This window comes from Lepisma saccharinum, chromosome 6 (assembly GCF_977018435.1).
Source record: "Lepisma saccharinum chromosome 6, izLepSacc3.1, whole genome shotgun sequence".
Taxonomy (NCBI): domain Eukaryota; kingdom Metazoa; phylum Arthropoda; class Insecta; order Zygentoma; family Lepismatidae; genus Lepisma; species Lepisma saccharinum.
This window is the reverse complement of record NC_139234.1, coordinates 79,708,535-79,732,883: the sequence shown is the minus strand read 5'-3', so window position 1 is coordinate 79,732,883 and position 24,349 is coordinate 79,708,535. Positions and strand designations below refer to the sequence as shown.

The window sequence follows — 24,349 nt, the reverse complement described above, 5'->3', positions numbered from 1 at the left end:
AAGTTTGATATTTCCAAGAGAAGAAGTAAAATAATACGCTTATAAGCGTGATGATAATTTTTTTCCCTTCCTTCGTCCATTCAGCGGACAGACCTCTTTCCTCAGCTCGCCGCGGAGAAAGGTCGGTCGGTTGGGGGGGGGGGGGAGCAGTTTCGGGTCCTCTGTTCCTCATGTAGTGTGTGCACAAACGATAATTGGGACTGGATCTATAGTGCGATCCAAATCACTGCAAATGTGCCTAATCGAACTCGAGATCCCATGTAAATAACAACTTAGCACCTGATTCTAATGAGAGGCCCATATGAAAGGAGATAAAATGTTGGGTATTCTACACGCTCAACAAATATTTTCCCCTTCGTAATGCGATGAACGTTGACCGAGTAAACATTTTACCAAATTAAGTAAAATAAATATCTTCTATAAGTAAGGACATGGAGTTTTCGTTTTATTTTTCCCTAAATTTCGATGTTATTTTTCGCGGTTTAGGACAAAATTCGCTGTTATTAATTTAAAATTGTGTTATGTTTACATGCATTTTTACTGTTCCTTCTGCGCGTATGATCAAGGTTTTCACATTGCTTTAGTTCTGGAAAATTGAGGCAAATTTAGTTTTAATGACAAAAAGAATAAATTTTAGGCTTACGTTTGCGAGAAATGACCACATTTCTTCCTCGAAATACGGTTTTGTGTACACGCACATACACCTCCTTCCCTAACCTCTCCTGCAACATAACTGATGCTCCTTCCTGAAAATTTTCCCGTTCCTACGAAACTTCCCTTGGAAGATTCCACAGCCAATTCCTTTTCGGGACGAGTAAACACTGTCAGTCATGTCTGCGACCAACTACAATAAATGAAGCGTGACAATCTGTTTTGAATCGAACTACCACCAGCTAGACTAGAAATGACAGATCTATAGCGCTTTAGGTAGTTCTTTTTGAACAGAAGAAATGTTATCGCCAGTTTATAATGCATATTCCGCGACGATTTTCGCATTAAACTGCAAAATTTGGTAATATTCTGAAAATTTGCATAATTCGCGTTATATCGCGATTTCGAAACACCTAAAACTTACCTCCTTGACCTATCAAAATACATTTTAAACACTTTATTTTGTTTTCCTCAACTTTTCGGTGTTATCGTTAAAACGAAAACTTCACGTTCCTACTATAAGAGATTGAAATGAAATCGTAATTTGGAACTACGTGTCTGAGCATGATTTTTGAGCAACAGGTCAAGGTCTATAATGTTTTAGTACTACCTGTTGATATTAATTTATTATTGTAAATTTATAGATCATTACTTCAACATTAGTAACTTCTGTCTGAAGCAAGTTCTCGTATTAAAAAGACCTACCCTTACGGATCATTTCCATATTTGTTTCGAATGAATATACGCAGTATATCAATATCATTAACTTCCGTAACTACACTACACTACAACAACAACTGAAGGTTTATAAACTCTATAAATAAGCCATTTGGCAACACCACCTAGGTACACACTGACAACTCGACAGAACGAAATAGGATAAAAGTTACTGATCTCTCCAGTTCATAAGTGTCTGTCAGGAATACACACAAATAAACACCTATCCCGGGACTCGAACTCGAAAAATTCTGAATTCTTGCAGACTAACGAGGCTCTGGTGTCGGAATTCACAGCCAGTATAATCCTCTGTGAAGCTCGTGCTGTGTCTTGTCCATGTGTGCATTTTTCTGAAGAATTTCAATATTCCATTCTGTATCTCCCTCCCTTGTTTCTCAACACATGACTGGCAAATATTGGTCAGCATTGCAGAGAATACAGAGTGGTGCAAGAGTATGTTGACAGTCTGTCTTTTGTATTTTACATTGAGTGCCCCCTGCGATCTCCACGCATTTCTTTTCTGGGGTGTGGTGAAAGAGAAGGTATTCCAAAGAATACTAAACCTACGTGGCAGAACTGTCAACCTACTTTTGCACCACCCTGCATATCTGTTGACTACTACCAACCCTGGGGAGTGCGCTAAACAAATCCTTGCATTCCCTGCAGCTTTTTTACATTGGCAAGGAATAGAGGAGGGGTAGAATCGAAATCATTCGAGGCTACTTAGGGGAAGCCATGATACGGAAGAAAACCAGCAGCGTTTTCGTGTGAAAATCGGCGCTTCTATATAACTACGTAAAGGTAGTTTCACACTTGCGTGAGGGTGAAAACCCTAGATTTTCCTACAGTGTTGCGGGTGAGTTACTTTTACGGTTACTTTATTCGAAAAACTGTAATTCGTAGAACATATTGCGTACATGAGCCTATACATTTTTTTGCGGACACCCTGTATTGAGACGAATTGTGGTGGTGCACAAGAAGCTGTCGAGATTAAAGTATGGGATACATCCTCTATCAATGCCTCTCCCCCATCTCCCCTTTGGTACCGCCTGTGCAACACCAAAAGATGATCCAAGACACGTTCAGCAGTTATCCCCTGCAATAGGAGTAGTGTAAGACTTTGACCGCTGTTTTTATTTGCCAGGAAGCTGCAAGAAGCGACACGCCATGACGAACGCACGTATTCATTAGATTTTCCAAGTGAGGACCACTTTTCTGCTACCATCGTGGCTGCATGTCAGTCTTTCGGCACACTGACTCGCTTCCCCAGCTGTTCTTGTAGACGTCGCTCACTTCATTATGATGATGTCAAGCCGAGTCCAGCTGTCGAGAACCCATTGCACTAACACCAGGACACGCCCATTTACGCCACACCCCATTCTCGCTTGCTTTCTCATCTACAGGCACGGACCGTATATGCACTGTATAGCAACGGTTCCCAAACTGTGTTCCGCGAAGAGGTTGGAAACAGAAATAAATAGAATGTGACATGATCTCAAAAATGTGAATTTGTGCAACCATGAACTGTGTATATTATGTTATCAATTATCATTGATGACTATTGTGTAGAAATGATTTAGCTCACGCAGCGTACTGTGAAGCATAGTATTCTCTGTTCGCCAAGTCGATGTAAATAGAAACACGTGGCTTATGAACTTGCTTATTAGTTTCCTCAACTCTGCTTGTTTATAGATATACAGTGTGTTTAAAAAAGAATGACCCGATTTAAAAACCTTATATAGCGGAAGCAAAAAAGCCTGCGCAGACCCGCGACTCCTGTGCACCGTACTCCCGCGGGGAGGGAAGGGGCAAAGTGGAGCATGCCTCCTTATGGTTCAAGTTGAACGGAAGAAGGGGGAGGCGCGCGGAGACTTTCAGGCGAAGGTTATTTTGTTTGTGGTCGCTCTATATCTGTGCAACCAATCACCTCCAGTTGCACTACTTGAACCGCCGTGGCCTAGAGTTTTAAATGACTGCCGCTAGATGCCACTAGTAGCGCCCAAATGGACGCTAACCTTAGTCGTTCACAACAGTGGAGTACTGTACCCCCGTAAATCGAGTTGTACCCCCTGAACCCCCCTTGGTAATTTGACAGCAGACGCAAGGTGCTACTGTTAAAAGAACCTATTTTCAGTTCGCCCAATAAAAAAGTGTATAGTGTTTATAACTTATAAACATTATCTTCCTTACCACAGAAATTCAAACCATTCTAAACTTATTCTACTATTGAGCGACCACAAGGAAAAAAACTTGGATGAAAAGTCCCCGCGCAGCTTTCCCTTCTTCCGGTCAGCTCGCGCCCTCCCCTCCCCTCCTCCTTTGCACCGAAGCATCTAGTTAGTTGCACGGTGCAACACCGAATCGTCTAGTTCGTTGATTTGGAGTCAAGTAGTGTATTTGGTGTCTGCACTACGTTCTGGGTCGTTGTATGTGTAGTGTATGGTCACGTGGTGAGGATTAATTAATCAAATGACCGTTTAAAGCAGCAGACAGGCATTTGTTGAATCTTCTGAACTTGAACACCACTTTCCATCTAGTTGGTTGAACATCATTTCCTTGAACCACCCTGACACTGGATACACCTGCACTGCACCGAATGTCAAAAAGTGCAGCCAACTAAATGGGGCTAATGAGGAAAGTGCACTCGGGCATTTCTTCCGGTGGCATCTATAAACTGGCTCCTGGAATTATGCGAGAATTCTACTTGAATTTTTCTCGGTAGACGTGAAAAATTACAACTTTTTTTTAATACAAATCCTATTCACATTTTATGAAATAAAAATTATTTTCGTAAAATTTTCTTGCTCGCTTCGCTCGCAATTCCTCTTTTTCTTAATCTTATCAAGTTTATAACCATAGCTAGGGGGCGGCAGGAGTCGGCCCTGGGTGCCGAACTATCTAAATGAAAAATGTCGTAAAATCAATAAATTGATTTGTGGTTTTAAGTCCACTTTATGCGCAGAAAGAATAATCGGGACTGGACCTACAGTTTAAAGTGGGACCCGAACTAATGTGCCATGTGTTGAAAAAATAATTGAAATCGTTTGTTCGAACACAAATGCTTTAGCAGCAACTTCTACCCCCTTTTTGCATAATTTACGAGGATAATAACATCTTTGATACTACTACTAATAATAATAACAAGAACAATATTGGACCTGGCGGGTTCGAATCCCAGCTTGGGCATGAATGTTTGTGACTATCCATTCATCAATTTCATCATATCACTCATCCCCATCCGCAAATTAGCCAAACATGGCACAAGAAGCGAAGTAAAACAGAACAAATCAATAATAATAATAATAACATTATTATTAACACTTGTTATTATTATTAGTATGTTTATCCTGGCATTTTCTCCCCGCCCGCTCAGACAAAAATTCGTGGTTGCGCCTCTAATTGTAAATAGAAACTCGGCACCTTAAATTAAATATTTTAATTATATTATGTATACTGTTTCATTGAATTATAATTTTTGGATGTTGGAATCACATAGACCCTTATAATATGAAGATATTTGTGTGTGGATGTTGAGAGGCGGTAATACGTAAGGTTGAAATAGAGAAAACATCTGCTTGAATTTTTGGAAAGTTCGCCTTGAAAACCGGGAATTATACTTGATTTTTATCATAGTCCTAGAGTAGCCACCCTGCATGAGTACTGAAGGAACTCACGAAGTTAGAAGAAGTAGAGAAAATAGTGCCTCCTCGATGGCGTAGTTGTAACATCATTGCCTTGTAATCAAGGGGTCCCAGGTTCAATACCCGATGGAGGCACATAGTGGTTCAGATTCCACTTTAAACTGTAGGTCCAGTCCCGATTAGTCTATGTGTGCATAACATTGACTTTAAAAACTCAAATGTAGAGAAAATACATGTTCTGAACAATCAATAAAACTAAATTTTACCCCGTCTTGGTGGAGAGGAAATGAAAGTGAACAATCGTCATATATTATTGCTGCAGTATCTCCTTAAGCACTCGAGCTAAATATATGAAAATTGACCAGTTGAAAGAACAGTGAATTACCTACTTGCTGCGATGTCCATCTTCTCGATCGGTCAATTTGTCTGTTTCTGTCAAGAAGTGAATTATTCACTATATCTATTGCTCGGAGACTACTGCAGTTACCCTCATAGCATCAGTCGTGATGTTAGTTATTCCATTGCTTCCATTATTAGCAGGACCAGAATAACCATCACTTCAAACAACTGAGAACTTAAAATATTTTTACATACAAATTAGAAGTACCTTAATCAGCATTGTCTTCATAATTATTCAAAAGGTCGGTATTGCTGCTTCAACCATTCTTCATCTTCTTCTAAGAGAACAGAACCCAACTAGCCTAAACTAACCACCACAGATTATTTACTACCCCAAAAAGCTACCAGCCAATGGCAATGCTTGAAACAGTTGTAGCAGTAATCAATACCTATTCAAAATGTGTATAAATTTTTGGGACACCCTATATTATGGCCTGTTACGAACATTGAGAGGAAATATGGGGTGCACAAAGGGTGAAGAGATGAAAATAGGGGGTGGCTGCTTTTCACCCTCTAACAACCTCCTCCCCACTGTGCACCCTATGCAACATCACCAGAAGAAAGCATGACATGTTCATTAATTATCCTCTGCAAACAACAGCAACCTATCATTACAAATGAAAGAAGAAATATAATAATTATTTTAAAAAATTGTTATTTAACTATTGAGAAAACTGCAAATGCTACAAAGTTAAAATGTTGTGTAATTAAATCTAATCACAATGAGGAGGATGAATGATGATTAGATAAAATGAATAAAGGGACACTCACAAGGAACACCCAAAGAGGAATATCCCTCCAGTAATAAAAATATGCAAAATGTGTGAAATACATGAATTTGAAGTAGCACAGGATATTTTTGTCTTTTGTTGCAGAACCACTGAAATACTTGCTTGAAGAGATTGCGACTCAAGTAAAAATGCATTAATTATCATCCGATTACAAATTGAATGCTACTGTCACATATTTTGTTGCCTTTTCCATGTACTTTTTCTTGTGCCTGTACTTTTGTTATATATGCCAGCATATTAATATACTTTTTGTTTTTCATTTCAGTCCTTAAGTATTTCAAAAGCCATCAATCAGCATGAGAGTCCTGTTAAGGAAAAACATGTTAGGAGTATCCTTAAAAAAAAAAAAAAAATGTACGGAATGTTTTAGTAAGATCTTAATGTAACATTTTTGTTGTTTATAAGATAGAGGGCTCTTTCTGTTCATTTTTACAACAAGGTTTTGAATCCTTACATTGTGTATGATTATGATAAGGAATAACCAAAATATGCGCTTATGACCTAACATTTCCATGAACTAAATCTTGAAATAGGGTGGAGGAACTAGTTATGGTCATCTTAAGGAAAATCAACAATAGTATACAACTTTTAATATGATAATAATTTTATTGATGGCTTACAAAAAATATGATCACTGGTACAGAGTCTGTACATTATGACTAAGCTTAACAAATACAAACAAGTTAGACAGAAAAAAGTTTTAAAAATATTAACCAAACGTGACACTATTCTTCAGTCATGGCCATCCATTTTCCCCACTTATGGCCACCTTGTCTATGAACAAATAATGAAGTAATACAGACGAAACACAATATGTTAAAGGTAAATAACATAGTTTTCTATGGATGAACATAGTGTAAATGTAGTTGAACAACATAAATTAACTTTTCCAGACTTCTCAGGTCACTCCATAGTAAACAAAACAACAAAATGTCAGTTCCAAAAATAAAAGTAAGGAGAAAAAAGTTTTCACACATTAGATAGTAGCTTTATATCACGAGGAAATTATATGTCTAATGCAAGGTCACTGGCAATAATGTTCTACAGAAAATTACTGTGTTTCCAGTGTGTTAACAGGACCAGGAAATTCTGTTATCAAGTGTCGCCCCTCTTGTATTAGGATAGGCTCCGGCAGTTTACCCATAATGTCATTCACTTTTATTGTTGAAATATCATTTTCTATATAATCAAAGCAATCATTTTCTGCAGTGGCCATAATCATAGAATCTTTACAAACCTGCATTTAGTAATGGCCATGTGGTCTGCACATACTGTTTTGTGGTTATTTCTATTTCAGGATATAAATACTACAATTCTAACATTTAAACTTACCTCTGAACAAATTATATGTTTCTGATATATATAACAACTGTGGAAAACATTATTGTAGCTCTCTCTTTTCTTACGAAAATGCATAAGAAATTGTACTGTAAGAAGCAGCTTCTTCCTTGCAACAAGCTTACTTCCTACAGGAAGTACAAAGAGGAAACCTGGATATCCAATTGGAAAGCTTATTTTACACTGATTTATGTAAGCTGTTGTCTGATTGGCTTTAGATCACCTACGTAGCTACCAATGAAATATGAACAGCAAAGTGGCCAAAACTAATGCCTCCTCCCTATATACAAATATCAATGAAAATATCTAATTAATAAGTTGTATTTTCTTCATGGTATGTAACAGAAGAGTAAGAAGTAAAAGTGCGTGAGACGTTAAAGTATGTAGAACTCTTTAATTTCTTCCAAATATCCATCACTTATGGTGGGATATTTCCGCATAAATCTTGCAAGTTTACTTCATGAATGCCAAGTTACAGCTACACTTACATTTCCGGGTTGTAAGAATCTCATTGAAAGTCAGTGTGGTTGTTACAACCAAGAATTGTCCGTGACTGTACAATGAGTACTTTGTGCAAATTTTCAAATAATATAATGATAGCCAACAAATCTTACACCTAGAAAGGTTTCTTTCTGCTTCTACTAACACAAAGGAGCAAATAATAATAATAATAATAATAATAATAATAGTCCACTTTGGAAACACTATTAAACCGAACTCCGTGGTGCAACAAGTCTTTGAGAGCCAAGGCCTGCCAAGCAGCTTTTCGTTGGCTGATGTATGGTCAGTGTATTAAGCCCCATCATTGCTGTTTTCTGGGTTTCGAAACTGGAGTCTGCTACATCTTATCAAACAGCTCCCCAATTGTGCTCATGATGCTGGATCAACACCAAATTTTTTTGAACTTCCACTGGGAATTGAACCCAGGATTGCTTGCACCAAAGGCAAGGGTACTATGCATTTGGCTACACAGGAACCCACTTTGGAAACAAATAAGTAGAAAAGAAAGTTATGTATAGCTTGAAAAGCTAAAAAATTGCTCTATGAAGTAAAAATTGGCAATACTACTTAGTTATGAAATCCCGGCCCTACTTACAATCTATGACAATAAAGTTTCCATACTGAGGTTATATGTAGAGTTTTGAGAATTAGAGTAAAATTGGTTGCCTGTCCACAATTTCACACATCTCACTTAGTACATGAAATACTTAGATTAATAAATAGCATTTTTTGGTTTGACATAAGAGCTGTTTCTCTAATCCAGCTTCAATTTTTGTTGTAAATAGAAAACTGCAACCGAAATGCATGACATATAAAAAATGTCTATAGTGTTACCAATGTGATGGAGACCAAACAGTATGCACTGGTGTTCGAAGGATTCTCCAAAGCCAAAACAGTTTGCTCGCAAGAATTGAAATTTATTGATTCAGCAGACATTATTCACAAAGGATTTGTGAGCCTCTTGACGCTACCGTCAGTGCTATGTACTTCACGGAAGTTCTTAACTCGCCTTTTGAAATTAATTGGACAGGATAGAGCCCAGTACAGGGAGGTGGGCATGTCACAAGGCGATCATTGTTAAGCAGTTTCTGCCTACAAAAGAGGTTGTTGAGATTACGGATCCCCCTTATTTCCCAGATCTAGCCCCTCCTGACTTCATGTTGTTTCTCAAGTTAAAAGCTGCCATTAGGGGAAAACATTTTCACACCTATAAGGACATTCAGAGGAGAGGGACAAATCTCTAGGCAACATTTCAGAAGAGGACAACGGTAAAAGTTTTGGTACCTTACATCAAAGATGTATGAGATGCATTAGTGCCATGTCAAGTGTGGAACTTGTTATTTGTGTAACAAAAAGTCCCTATGTGGATGGTGCCACTGAAATTAATAGAATAATTGTAAGTAAGTTGCAAGGTAAAGTGGGTAATTCGCCTCTGCGTATTTATTGTACTACTGCATCTTTTATTCCCCATAATAAGTTTGATAGCAACTTTTCCAAGCTTTAGGTGCATTTATGATTTTTTTTCTAAGGAGAAAATAGTGTAATTTTTTCTCTGTTTCTATGCATAAGTGCTTTCCAGCTTCATTATTTGTAAATATTGGCATGCAGACGTACACAATACTAAAAATAACTCAGGGCGAAAGCCCCCCTTTTTTTTTTTTCACGATCCAGCTTTTTTTTTTTTAATATGGCTAAGAAAACCATGAATGCAACTAAAGTAAAGCCACACATTTTGATACGTGGCTTTAAAACATTTAATTAATTAATTAATATAAGATTGGGTTAAAAGTAATTAATTCTTTCACTGGAGTGGCCTCTAAAGACGGCTCAACTGGAGACGCGTGAATAACTATGCAATACATTCTAATATGTGGCCAACACTACCATATCACTACAGATTTCAAACGTTGGTTAGCAACAGTGAAAAAAATTATAATGTTTATTTCTGTGATTTAATGATACACGTGATACCAGTGGCGATTCCTCCATGTAGGAAGTGAGGAACTTCCTACAGTTTCATTTATACTTATTTCCAGTTTTGTACTTTTTAAGAGTTTAATGAGCGTTATAAAATTTTGAGCGCAATCAAGGTTCGCTACTCGACTGTCGAGAGTCAATGTGCTAGCTATCACCCGCTCGTTCCAGATCTGTTGCCCAAAGATCTTTGCCTGCCGCTGAGGAACCTTTCTCGTCATCCTACAGCCAGATGGGTAAGGGGCAGTGCAAGGGAGGGTGGGGGGGTTGCCCAGTTATACGGTCCGCGAGGAAGGTCCTGTGGGTTCCTCAACAGTGATGCCAACTCTAGCATAATGGTTCTAAACCTAGCAAAATTTGAACTTCGTTCGCACCTAGCACTCTGTGTTTGGCATAATGGAAAATCCAGCATCATCTCAAAAACGGGAAAAAGAGAAATTGAATTCTAATGAAGATATTTTGAAAAAAATATTTATTTTTAAGAAAATCTCCAGATCTTGTTTGTACTTCTATAGCGGATTTGTTTCAAACAAAAGAAAATGTGCTGACCAAGGGACAAACGTTTACAGTTCCTGATCCATCCTCTTGTTTTCATCTTTTCTTTATCCTCCCCGATTTAACAATGGAGGAACATTTCATAAAAGGAAATTGGTAGAAAGAGTTGTAGGTCACAAATAAAACAAACGGACGCCATTACCAGTCATGGAATTTTCTTCAACTTTTTTCAAGCACTGTGCTAAACCTATTTTATTGAATGGTCAAAATTCCTAATGTTGCTTAACTACAATAAATAATCAATAACGCAGTTCACAACTCCAAAGTAGCAAAGTAAAATTGAACTTAAAACTACTACAGTTCATCAGAAAATGATGATAATAAATTAATACTAATTGTATAATAATAATAATAAACACAAGCATAATTTTATCACATCTAGTGTAATTTATGAGTTAAAACAGCACCTTTTCTTATCAGGAGGTTGGTATTTGCAAAGCTGTTCTTAATCCACACATGACAGGCAGGGAGGGCCTGCAGGTAACATTACAAATCCAATGGCTAATCCAAGGTGCAGGCGATACATGTCACTGTTTAATTGAACGCATTTTCGAAAACTTTCCTCGGTCTGTTTACCATTACCATAACTTCCTACACCCCAAAAATTTCACAAGTCGCCACTGTGTTATACAGAAAACACACATAAATTAAAAGATATGTACTGTACTGTGAAAAAGGTGATTGAAATTTCCATAAATCAACTCTAAATATTAAAAAATATATTTTAGAACTGAATTTCAAAATTCAGATGCCTTGTACTTTGCCATCCCTTGTGGTATTCATTACATGTTTGTACTTGCACAATGTTGGTATTCCTTAACAAGTTTTCAGGTGCCATCATTGGGACATTTCAAGAGAAAGGAGCACAAACATTCTGGACGTGCGTGTTGAGGCTTCCTCTGCAGGACCATTTAATTGTGTGTTGGAAATTCTGCCATGTCCTCCACAAGGTTCTGAGGGAGGGGCATCCGCAGGTCATTCCAAATTCTCAGCAGTACAAAAAAAAAATTGAAGACTTTGGAAAGCTCTGGGTAAGTTCTGTACTTTACGTTGTGAATTTGTGGATTATTGCACTCTTGAGCCTGAACTTGGTTGAACAGAGTGTATTTTTTTTAGCTGCCACTGGGAATCCAACGTGAGGCCACTCGCACCAGAAGAGAGAGAGCTAACCATTTGGACCGTAGTGTGCACGGAGTCGTAATTTTGTTATCTCTCTTTCATTTGTGTTAGTTTGATATAATTATGTTTATTATTGCCACAAGAGGTCAATAAAATTGGTTAATCAATGATGTAAGTGCAACCTTGCAACCCTTCAGGCAGCGCATTTTGGATTCTTCCACAGGAAAAGGAAATGGTATTTCCTCAAGGTAGACATTTTGTGAAGGTGTCGGATGAACCACCATATGGAGGAGAAGGCTAAGTACATTCTATACTGGTTTAAGTTTTGAACTTGCACTCACTGTTCACATATTTATGTTTAGTTCCTGAACTTTCTTTTTTGTACCATGTGGAGAAGTGATTTTATTTGTGAATAATTGTTCTTTTGTTTATCTTTAAGAGGCGAGAGACCCATTCAGTTTATTATTAGTTCGGTTGAATGAATATCCATCAAAATGACCAATTGAGAAGAAAAAATGTTTTTCTTTCAGCGAGTTTATCTAAAAACATACGTTTTTGTAATCTTATGATGCTTGCATTATGTAAATAAACTCTCATCAGCTGGAACAGTGTTGTATCTATACATTCGTAAAGCATAGTCTCCTCATAGTAAATGAGGCTTAAACCTTTAACTCTTGCAGCTTCCACTGTGCATACCTACAGGTTTGTATGCGTAAACAAGCCCGTTTAACATGCATAACATGAGTCCTTCCCGTTTCGTACAAGGGTCGTTTAAGGTTGAGCAAGACTTTTATTTCTACAAAGGAAATGGAATGTCCGACAAGCACTAAACTACATCAGGTTTTGAAAGTTTTCCCCATGTGAACCCAGGCACCACTGCTATCACTGTGGAAGGTCCCTGGTTCCTTTGATATAGAAAAAACTGGCTTGTACAGCACCCTTCATCAATGTGTAGTAGTACTGGGCATTAATTCTAATCCTTTCTCCAAAAATTCCACATGAATAACACATTGCATGTCCAAGTTGGATGAACATGTCAATTAAGTTTAATTCATCCCAAACTATAGTTCTTTGCCAAATTGTCAACATCATTTATACTGCCTGTAGCCTTGTATATTCCCCATACTGTGCTTGCAATCTTTTAACAATCCCAACTGGTTTAACATTCTCCTTCACAAGAAATATGATTATGCACTGCTCTTCCACAACTACAAACACACTGCGTGCTGCAACTGCTATGCAGGTGCCAAATATGTCATAACTGGTGATGAATAGTCGTGAAGGATTAAGTTACATCCTCCATACGTTTTATCGTGCTCCAGTTATTCATTGATATTTTACACACAAAAGTCTCTGTCAACATTGAATGACCCTTGTACTTTGCACAAATATTTTCATTCCAATTCAAACCAATTTGCAGGGTGTCTTGGGGGAAAAAAAGAAATAGAGTTCCATCAGGTATGATAAGGACCACTCTAATGGTGACTTCAAAATAAGTAAACAAATAAAGGTAATATTTTCCAACATAATCACCTTTTGACTTTTGTTTTTTAATCACACTCATATTAATCTACTTATATTGGATTTTGAGTTCATATTTGACAGTAATCTTACTAGTATGTAATTAAAAGTGCCTTGGGTTCAGTTCCTAGTGGAAGCACATGTCACTTATTGGGAGTCCTATTTCTTATTGGTTTCTGTTATTTATTTTTAAGAGACATTAGAATGCATAAATTATTTAATGAATTCCAATCTGTCTTCCATCTAACACTTCGACTCCTATTCTTTGGTGCTGGTGCTGCCACCTATCTTTGTTTTTGTAAGTGGGCTAGTATAGCAGCTTGTGACAGGCTGTAATTTTATGTGACCATTGAAGTGTACTCTCAACATGAGTGAACTCTGAATAATATGATCCAACAATAGCTATTTTCCTAGAAATAGACCATTGAGATTAAACTTTAACTGATTTGGTAGCATGGTGTAAAATAAAATGTGGTTTCGTTTTTCTATTTTGTTGGCTTAATTGGAACAATGAAGATGAATGGTGATTGATGAAATGTGTAACAGGACAAACACTTATACAGGATTTGAATCCAAAACTCATATGCTGTCCATTCTGCCATGGAGGGTGGCAAAACGTGTGTTCAAAATACCTTATTGTGTGTAATGATAGTTCTCTCAAGTGAAATGTTCATTATTATTTCAATTTCAGGGATATTTGAAGGAAGGATATGGGAAACTTATACAACACTATTGCACTCTTCTAATCACAAAGTTAGAGTTCCACAGGAAAAATCCCAGGTTTCCAGGAAATCTTATGGTCACAAAGGAAGAATTGGAGAATATAGGAGAGAATGATATCAACATTTAGTAAGTAGACTTTCATTTATTCCAGTAGTTATGCGGAGTTAATGAAAATTAGCATATACAGAGTGTGTGACCCTTGTGGGCTTCAGTTTTGGAATTACAATAATGTCAATATTATGATGAAATATGCAGGTTTATGTATAACTAAACCACATTTTAATGAACAGAAGCTATTACATCAAAAGCCAAAACTCATCTCAGTGCAACCCATGACAGCATATTTTCTTTTTATATCATCCTATTATAGATATGTTGTAATTAAACCTTAATTATGAGGCATGTCCAGAAAGTAGTACCCATTTGGTAATAACAAAAAAGAACTAAAGATGTCAGTTGAACAAAACCTTTTTACTCTTAAACTATCAGTGGCAAAGCTTGACATTTTTACGTAGTCATCGCAAGATTTGCCAAAGGTCACGGTCGTTCTTTTAATGGAGAGAGGGGGGGGGGGGGCACAATATTTCTCTGTGATAAACTCCAAGGTCACTGCCAATTCAATGTAAAAGCTCATACCACAGACCTTACGACTGCAACAGACATAATTCTATCCCATACGATGAGAATTATTAAATATGATTGAAACTGAAATGCAAACACCTCAATTGTCGTGTATAAAGGTAAGAACCTTTATGTCCGCCTCCAGTTGTTGTTTTAATAAAGAAATCCCCTCTTAACAAGTGGCAAAAGCAGACATTTGCAGTAGCGTGCCAAGGAATGTCGAAGGGGGAAGGGTTACATGTACTTTTTAGTAGTCATTCTTCAATTCCTCATTTTACCATCTTTTTCTGCCTGTCACAATAAGAATATTGATCCTAGGCAGGGATTATAACCCTCACTAACCCCTCCTTTAGCATGCCACTGTACACGCGGAATAATCTTGATGGCTCCAGAGAAACCCTGCCGTGGCTGTAAACACGGGGATGGGGGCTAAAGAAAGGGCCTTTTATGACCCAGGTCTGCCTGTTCAGAAGTGTTCGGCTGTTCTCGGCACCGGCAGAGACCAGAGGGATTCGCACCATTTGGCAGCATTCCCACAGAAGGACATTCTGTCAACTGCGTGCATCTTGAACCATGCAATTATCTTCAACACGAACACAAATTTGAAATATATTATCTTGTTAAGTATTGCATATAATACAGTGTGTTTCTAAAGTCCCCGAACTCTGACTTTAAAAATTCATTGTTGAGCAACAAGCAATTTTTTTTAGAAACTGTTGCTTGTGATTGTTGGTGTTGTTGGAACATACAAATCAACACTTAGACGACAATGAACAACGATGCATGCGCAGTAGGCAGCAAGAATGAAAGCCAGATGTCCACTTTAAAACACTCACAAATTCAATTCACCATGAGTCTTACATGGGAGCAGAGGGGTGCTGTTTTGTAAGCTTACTTTCAAGTTAAATCATACGAACGCTGTATAGAGATCTTTCATAGGAGATATCCCAACGCTCCTTCACCTGGAAAAACAACAGTGTATGATTTAATAAAAAGGTTTCGCGAAACAGGAAACGTTGCAGATAAGCCAAGGTACGGACGACCATCAATTTTCACAGAAGACTTTCTTGTGGATGTTGGTGAAAAATTGCAGAATTCCCCTAGGAAGTCTCTGAGGTGGCTTTCACAAGAGGTAGGAAAATCTTTGTCATTTTTTCACATGGCTGCAAAATGTCTGAAGTTCCGAGCATACAAGGTGCGAGTTGTTCAAGAGCTACGCCCTTTGGATTTCGAGAAGCGCAGAAATTATTGTCAGTGGTTCAACAGATTTACGCGGAACAATGTGGTCAACAAACTGAACAAAACATTTTTCAGTGATGAGGCTTGGTTCCATTTGTGTGGATACGTGAATAGTCAGAATACTCGGATATGGGCTACAGAAAATCCTCATGCATTACATGAAGTTCCACTTCATTCTGAGAAAGTGGGAGTATGGTGCGCAATTTCAAGGAGAAGAATTGTGGGTCCAATTTTTTTCAACACGAATGTTGATTCAGAAGTGTATGGTAACATCATCACTCAATTTGTAGCTTTGCTTGAGGAAGACTAACGTTACTGTTGGTTCCAACAGGATGGAGCAACAAGCCATACATCAAATGAGTCAGTGGAGATGCTCAGACATTTCTTTGGGGATCGATTGATATTGAAAAATTTGTGGCCACCTCGCTCGCCAAACTTAAGCCCTCCAGACTTTTATTTGTGGGGCTATCTTAAGAACATAGTGTACAAAAACAATCCAAGGACAATCCAGGACCTACAGGAGAATATAACCAGAGCAGTGAGCGACATCCCGGTCACAACACTGCACAAAGTGGCCTCCAATATGTGTCGTCGTGTTAACTTGTGCCTAGAAGTTAATGGTAAACATTTTCAACATCTTCTGTAAATGTTAAACTTTGTTGTTCATCCTTATGTAAGAACAAACTGTAGTCACATGTAAATATTTTCATGTTATAATAATTGAAATGTGAAGATTTTGTAATTGTTTATCATTTTCTTAAATTGGAGTTCGGGTACTTAAGAAACGCACTGTATATACATTGGTATTATCTCAGCCCTAATCTATTCCAATTTTGATCGTGGTGGACATTTAATTTCAGTTGAATAGAAAAATACCAATTATTTCTAACAATATTTTATGCAATTGTAATTGCTATATATAATTTCTGGCTAGAAATGTAAACAAAGTATTGATTTTTTTGTGTGTGTTTATTTCCAGCTTCCAGATGTCTGTGGAAATGTTTGACTATATGGACGATATCCTCGAGTTACAGGGTGCCAGTAAGTATCTTACTTCTTGTTTTATATTAAGGCAGGCAAAGTGTTTGCGCAAGGACTATTTCAAAATCGACCTCTGAAATATTTTTTTTTAAATATACACTGCATCTAAGATTGTACCCTTTTAAAAAAATGTCTGGGCTGAATGTTGTAATATGAGGGTGCTTCTATCATGAAACTCCAAGTCTTTAAAACTTGCCTTAAAAAGACTAAATAGGTGCACCTTCCCATACTCAAATCAACAAATCCTGTAACATCAGCAAAAACTCCGATGATCTGCTCTGCCTGAACTCGACCAGTTCTTTGTGAGAGAAAGGAACTGTCCCTGAGAGAATGCTATGAAAAGATCACATTATGTCATATCTGGGTACCTCATAGCTAGGGACGTGAAGTTTTCGTTTTAACAATAACACCGAAAAGTTGAGGAAAGCAAAATAAAGTGTTTGTGTTTGGGTAGGTAGAGGAGACAAGTTTTCAGTGTTTTGAAATCGCGAAATAAGATGAATTATGCCATTTTTCTGAATAACACTGAATTTTGGGCTTTAACGTGAAAAATGCCACCAAATATGCAATATAAATGGGGGATAACATTTCTTCTGTTCAAAAAGAACTGCCCGAAATGCTATGAGACCTGTCAGTTCTAGTGGCCTCCCCTGAAAAATGAAAGTCAACCAAAAATTATATATTTGTCACATATAATTTCATTTCAGCCACAATTATGTCTTAATTATTGCATGAATATGATAAATTCAAATTTAAGCAATGTTTTTTGAGGGAACAACAGTATGATTGGGGAAAATGTACATTGTTTGCCCCCCCCCCTGGAAAAATATACCTTCCTTGCCCCTCCCTGGAAAAAATCCTGCGGACGTCCATCAATTTTTCGTAGATTAGTATCTCCCGTAAAATTTGTGACTTGTGTGTTTGTAGATGTACTTCGAGTCAGAGTATGTGAAATGGCAAATGTAAACTCCTCACCTTAAATTAAATTGTTTAATTCAGTTGAATTAAAAGTTTTGGTTACGTTGGAATCACACAGACCCTCAATATTGTTAATATATTTGTGTGTGTGTCTCTGTGGGTGGCGAGAAAAATAAAAAAAAAGAACATTGTTTGTATCTTTTAGATACCTTTTTTAGAAGGTTCGCCTTGAAAACCGGGAATTATACTTGAATTTTATCATGGTCTTAGAATGGCCACCTTGAGTAAGTGAAGTTCCTGACCTGTTCAGAAATAATGCATAGGTTGTGAAATAAACAAATATAATGTTATGCATACACACAAATATAATGCATGCAGACAGAAAGAAGTAAATTATTTTCTGTGTTTTATCTTATTAGTGGGTACCTGAGGAGAACCCTAAGGATGATGGTGGTTGGAGTGTGGTGCTGATCACATCACCTCCATTGTGGTAGAGATGGAGAAAGTGTAGGGTCCAACATGCACATATGTGGAATGTATGCATAAGTAGCAATGTTGTAGGCCCTCCTAAATTTTCTTTCTGGATATGCCATTCCTCACTGTACACATGACATATTTTGAATTTTAAAAATGATTCACGTGTTACTCTGTATTTTATGTGTGTCAGATATAGTGATATTCTTTTATCAGGTTAGACTGTATTGTGTAGTAGTTAATCTAATATACCTGGGTAAGGTATGTGTTTCATTTCATGTATTTGTACACACCATTAATTTTACTTAGGCTTTTATATCTTGGACACTATTTAAATTATAATGAAACTGTATAGGAACAGTTTCAAAGTGCAATGCTGAAATGTTTCTTAACTGTTGCAGTTTTTGGTTCTCTGGATATGTCTCGTGCAAATTCAATGACAAGCTCAGGTCAATGTCGTTTGGCTCCTTTGATTCCATGCATACAAGATTCATCACAGCTCTACGACTATTGTGTCAAGATCCTTTTCAAACTCCATGCAAGTAAGTAAGCTCTTTTGTGTATATTGCTTCTTTTAATGGTACCAGTTGTATGCACAGATAACATTGTTTTTCATCATTGATGGATACACACATTTTCCCAATGGGATCACTTGATACTGTATGTCATTTTGGTATTAGTGGTCACCCCTTCAGTGTTCTTAAAAATTTGTATCCTTTATTCACAAGAATGTTAGGCCTGCATTACTGTCGGAGGTGATCACATACACTATTGAGGAGATGGACATTTTATGTGCATATTGGCTGACAAGGAGAGGGCATGGCTTTGGGAATTGAGTTTAGGATGGGACTTCGTGTAGTGGAATAGATATGCCAAGAAACTAGCATGCACTACCCAGCCATTTCCAAAAAAAGTGCTTCAAATTTTTTAAGATTTTTCCATGTGCTCCTGATTAAGAGAACGTATTGTCCAACTGCCAATTTGCCCAGTGGCCAGGTGGTAGCATATCAGTTTCATGTGCTGAAGGTTCTGGGTTCAAGTCCCATTTGATTGATCCATTTTTTTTTTATTTACTCCAGCAAATATTTGTGAAAATTTGTTTTTATTTGCTGTGGAAATTGTTAAGAAATATTTTGTTTTAGATTCTTTTACGATAATTACCACTGTGGATCGTGTACAAAAAAATGGAATGAAAGCGTTGCTTGTGAATAGTTTTCTTGTGTTTTGTTTCTTGAACATTTTCTCAAAAAAGAAAGAAAATATATACCTTTCACTATAAATAATATACCGAGTGCTGGCCTCACTCCCACCTGACGAGGTGGGAGATAATCCAACCAGTTACGGGGTAACATGTAACTATCTTAACTCTCTAGCCTTCTTAAACCCTAAGGTTTATGGCTGCAGCAACAGAAGCCTTCCATCTGTCCCTAAATAACACACGAATAATTTAATATACAAATGTTTGTAAAATGATAAAATTAGAAGAAACGTTAAAAAATGAATATTTTCCCTGCAAAATTAATAAACATTTGCTCGAGTTAATAATAAAAAAGAAAGGCAATAAAATGGAATCAAACCCAGAACCTTCAGCATGTGAAACTTATACTCTTCTACCTGGCCACCAGCCCATTTAACAGTAGGATAATATATTCACCTCATGAGGCATGTTTGGAAATCTTCTAAACTTTAAAGTGCATTTTCTAGAAAATAGCTGGTTAGTGCACTCTAGTATCTACACTACCCTACCACTACACCAAGTTCTGTCCCAAACTCAATTTCTTATGCTTGAGGCACATCTTTTTGGTAAATAAAAAAAGCAAAATTTCGGTACAAAAACAATCTATTTCGAGTTCAAAAGCGGTAAATAAAATAAAATTCGGTGTTATAGCGGTGAATAATCACATCAAAAGTCCTATACAAAATGACATTTTGGTGTTAAAATTGTGAATATAATCCTAAATTCGATTTCAAACTGCACTTATTACACAAAATAAACTTATCCCTTCTAATAGCACATTTATGTAGTTACCAGAGTATTAAGTTTATTCCTGTGTAAAGGGGTCCATTTTTGCTTCTCAAATATTTACAGCAGAATTAATCAATTTTCCATGAATTGCATAACTCACAGGATACTTCAGACTTCAGAAAGTGTCGCATCGGTATATAAATGGTAAATTTCGTGTTTAAGACTATATTTCGCAATTTTTGCAGTTTATTTCGCATTATTTCGTGACAAAACAGGGTAGAAAAATGCACCTCACACCTTTCAGAAACATTAAAAATGAACATTACAGCATGTCATTTCATATTTCGGGTTTTCGTCAAAAACTAAATTTGCATGCCTCTACTTATGCTGCATCTATCTTGTACTCTACCATGTGTTGCTTTAATTTTGTGCACTAGTGTATACAAGTATGGCACTTTTGTTTTCTACAGGTCTTCCAGCTGACACACTGTCTGGCCACAGAGATAGGTTCAACAAGCAGTTCAGAAAGCTTAGGCAGTTTTATTTAAATGCCAGCACCCTCCAGTATTTCAGGAATTTAATTCAGGTTCCACTGCTTCCAGAGGTAAGTTTCTTTCTTGAGTAAAATAATTTGTTCACAAACTATTGTTTCCTCTTAATGTTAGTAGAATTATGAGTCATACATGTTTGCTTTTAGTTCAGCAATAGGAAAAACTGTAATATAGTGATGTGCATCCTAATTTAGAACCACACTGCAGAATTCCAACTGATATGGAAATTGTGGAAAAGCCTGGGAATTTTGTTTGTGATTGCCAGGATTAGAGACTGAAAAAATATATTTTTCATTTTCCCCAACAAGCATCTGTATATATGGGGGAGAGTCAATTGAAAACTTAAATACTATTTATCTTGTAATTTATTGAATAGTGAATGGATCTACTTACATAATTTTCAAACATAGTCTCCCTGATGTTCAATACAAGTGTTCCAGCACTTTGGAAGTGCATGAACACCTCGAGAGAAAAATTCTCTAGTCTGTGATTGTAGCCACTCATGCACCGTCCGCTTGACCTCTCCGTCGGACTTGAAATTTCTGCTTCCCAACACCTTTTTGAGTGGACCAAACATGTGGGTGAGGTCTGGAGAATATGGCGGATATGGAAGACACCGATACTTCAGATCTTGGATGGTTGCAACCGTTGCAGGGGTACTATGGGGTTGAGCATTGTCATGTTGCAACAAAAGCACCTGTACTCACAAGTCCTCATTGTTTGGACCTGATTACATGATGAAGGTGGTTGTTGAGGACAATATGGTGTGCTGATCCATGATTGATATCAATTGGTGCATGTTGCAAGCAGAGCCGCCATCTTTACATTGCTGCGAAGTTATGGTTTAGTGTTCCTGGATCATGCTGCTACCTGTCGGTCACTCTTCGAATCATGAGTATTGCTGTTGCCAACTTTCAGAACAATTGCAAGATGTTAGCACAGTTTTAAGGTTTTCACTTGACTCTCCCTCGTACATACTTTATAATATCTTGATGCTTCAGGAAAAGTTACTGAGTATCCCCCTCCTCCACTTAAGATGTTTCAAAATAACTACACTGCATATTGTTACTAGTTCTCAGTAATGCAATGAGATATTCAGCAGTATGCATACTCCATACTCCATTGGATATCCAGACAACAGAAAAAAATCATGTATTTATGATTAAATTCTGATAAATTAGGCTTTATTCATATTATTAAGTTTATCAATATTTATAACGTTGTGCTTTTGTTTTTTCAGAATCCGCCAAACTTTTTAGTGCAGTCGGATCTTCGTGAATATGTGACCCCTGTAGTAATTCTACCCCCAGAAACGCCAACACCAGAGAATGATGGAGTGGATGGCAGCCTTATTGACACATCAGATGCTGGGTCAGTGTCAGGCGACTTGGTGGACCTTACACATCGAAATGGCTCGTCGTCTCCAGACCTTATAGCAGAGAGGTATGTAATGCTCTTTTTACCATTTATTGGCATGGTGTAATTGTCTACTGACTGGGAAATGCATAGATTTTGTGTGAATTTCGTTATATGTATACATGAAAAAATTTAGTACACCCAGTAATTCAAATTCCAATAAATGTAGAAATTCATAAAGATTCTGATGTTCGTTTATTACAGATTGAACAAGTTAATCTGTACTGTATCAATATTTATTTTTTAATTTATTTGCCTTCAACAGATAATATATAGTCTCCCATTACAGAGACCTGGACATATTATAAGGAATGCACATAACCTGAATATTATGTCGCATATTACTTTAGAATATATCTTGTATACTGGTACATATATGCATAACATATATAAATACACACACATACATATCTACAGATGAGGGCAGACATCCCCCACGCATACATACTTATATGTCAGTCAACATAATAGCATGTATCATGTGGCTATATGTTTACAAAGAAGAAAGTTTATCTTGAAAAGATTATGAAATTAATATGGTTTAATGGATTGAAAGGAATATTTGTGTTCATATTTTCAATTGTTTTGAATTTGGTTAATGAAAGATTAAAGTCAACATTTTGATTTTTGTTACAATACTATTATACACCACTCATCTTGTATAAAGGTGACTGCTTATGTGTTTCAGTTCTTGGAACCCAGATATAGAGATATCTCTGTATTTTTTTTTTTTGGTAAAATTACCAATAATTTTAATGATCCATTATTAAATAATTTAAATAACCTGTAAGTTTGTTCAAAATTCTGCCATTTTGTTATCGTAATGCACATAAAAGTGTAATTTATATCAGGTTCAGGCCTGGGCCCAGTGAACACAAATTTTGGGACAGCAAAATTGTCCCATCGTAATGCCATCGTTGCTTCTTTTGGTTAGTTGTATTTTTGTTTCAATTCCCTTTTAAAAAGAGGCCATTTACTAGTGATTGGGACTAACATAAGAAAACCACCAAGGATTTTTTTTTGTTTAAAAAAAAAAAAGAAGTTGTGCTATTTAATTACAAATATCCTGCCCTGTTAATGTTGCTGCTGTGATACAAGAAATTTAGCAATGTGTTTGAAGAATAGAAAATATTTGAATTTCTTAACAGTAAGACTTGTCCATTTTCTTGAAGGCCCAGATGCATTACATGTGTAAGCAGTGCTCCAAATAGGAAAGAAACCTTGTTATCTTTTTGAGTGGAATTTCTGATCAGCAAGAAATATTACAGTGGAACACTGATTCTATGTTTCCTGATTTTACATTTTCAAGCATTACCTAGGATGAGGCAATAATTTGGCAATTTTAAATACTCCACACTTAAGACAAAGTAACACATAAGGAAACATCTGCAATTAAGACAAATAGATATACTGTACATTATTCATTGATGAAGAAAAAGCGAAAGATAATGCAAGCATTATATTTGGATTTATTTGAAAATAACATTACTAAGATGACCTCCATTTTGTTTGTTATGTGGACACGTAACTATCATTGTCTTTTTAATAGGTTTTTACATCGAATACACGCTTTGCCCAATTTCAAGAGTCCACCGTAACATAATGGTAAAGCAGGGGATGCATGATTGTGTAGTCATGTGTTGCCTCTGATGAAACAGCTAACTACATCCAGTGTTGCAAAATTACCCAATTCAATGCCACACCCTGCACATCCTATCTTCAAGGTCCCAATAGAGTAGAATGCTATAAATTTTTTCCATTTTGAGTTCTTTCACCTTGGTCCCCTGAAAACTGTAAAATTGAGGTTCCACTGTATGTACAAAAATTAAAATAGCTGTAGTACTTGAATGGAATTTTCAAGTATTTGTGAAACTTAATTTGATGCAAAAGATGTATTCACAAATAAAACCCTATCCCTGTGGTACAACAGCCACAGCCCTATAAGGCAGGTTTTAGACCAAAGTAACACATGACAGGCGACAAGCAACATGTGTCACTTGGAAACGAACCTTCAGAAATAAATGCAACCTTTTGCACTTAAGTGACATGACAAGCTGCATGTGGCACTTTAAACTTGGTCGTTGTCTAGTGAATACTTTTTACAGATATGGGCCTTCCTGATGGCGTAGCAATAGCGTCACCACCTTGTCAAGGTGTCAAAAAAAAAAATCTTTATTTCTTCTTCAGAAAATC

The 24,349-nt window shown here is 36.9% G+C and overlaps 1 protein-coding gene across 2 annotated transcripts in view; it reads left to right on the top strand.

Annotated features, from left to right (window-relative positions):
- LOC145988907 (huntingtin-interacting protein 1-like) overlaps positions 1–24,349 on the top strand; it is a 145,484-nt gene that overhangs the window by 57,251 nt on the left and 63,884 nt on the right. For both annotated transcript variants that reach the window (XM_083124199.1, XM_083124200.1), the window contains exons 2-8: positions 6,465–6,528; positions 11,399–11,598; positions 13,899–14,056; positions 16,770–16,831; positions 18,625–18,765; positions 20,660–20,793; positions 21,981–22,183. In XM_083124199.1, the coding sequence (XP_082980325.1) occupies positions 6,465–6,528; positions 11,399–11,598; positions 13,899–14,056; positions 16,770–16,831; positions 18,625–18,765; positions 20,660–20,793; positions 21,981–22,183 (962 nt within the window). The remainder of the gene's footprint in view (positions 1–6,464; positions 6,529–11,398; positions 11,599–13,898; positions 14,057–16,769; positions 16,832–18,624; positions 18,766–20,659; positions 20,794–21,980; positions 22,184–24,349) is intronic.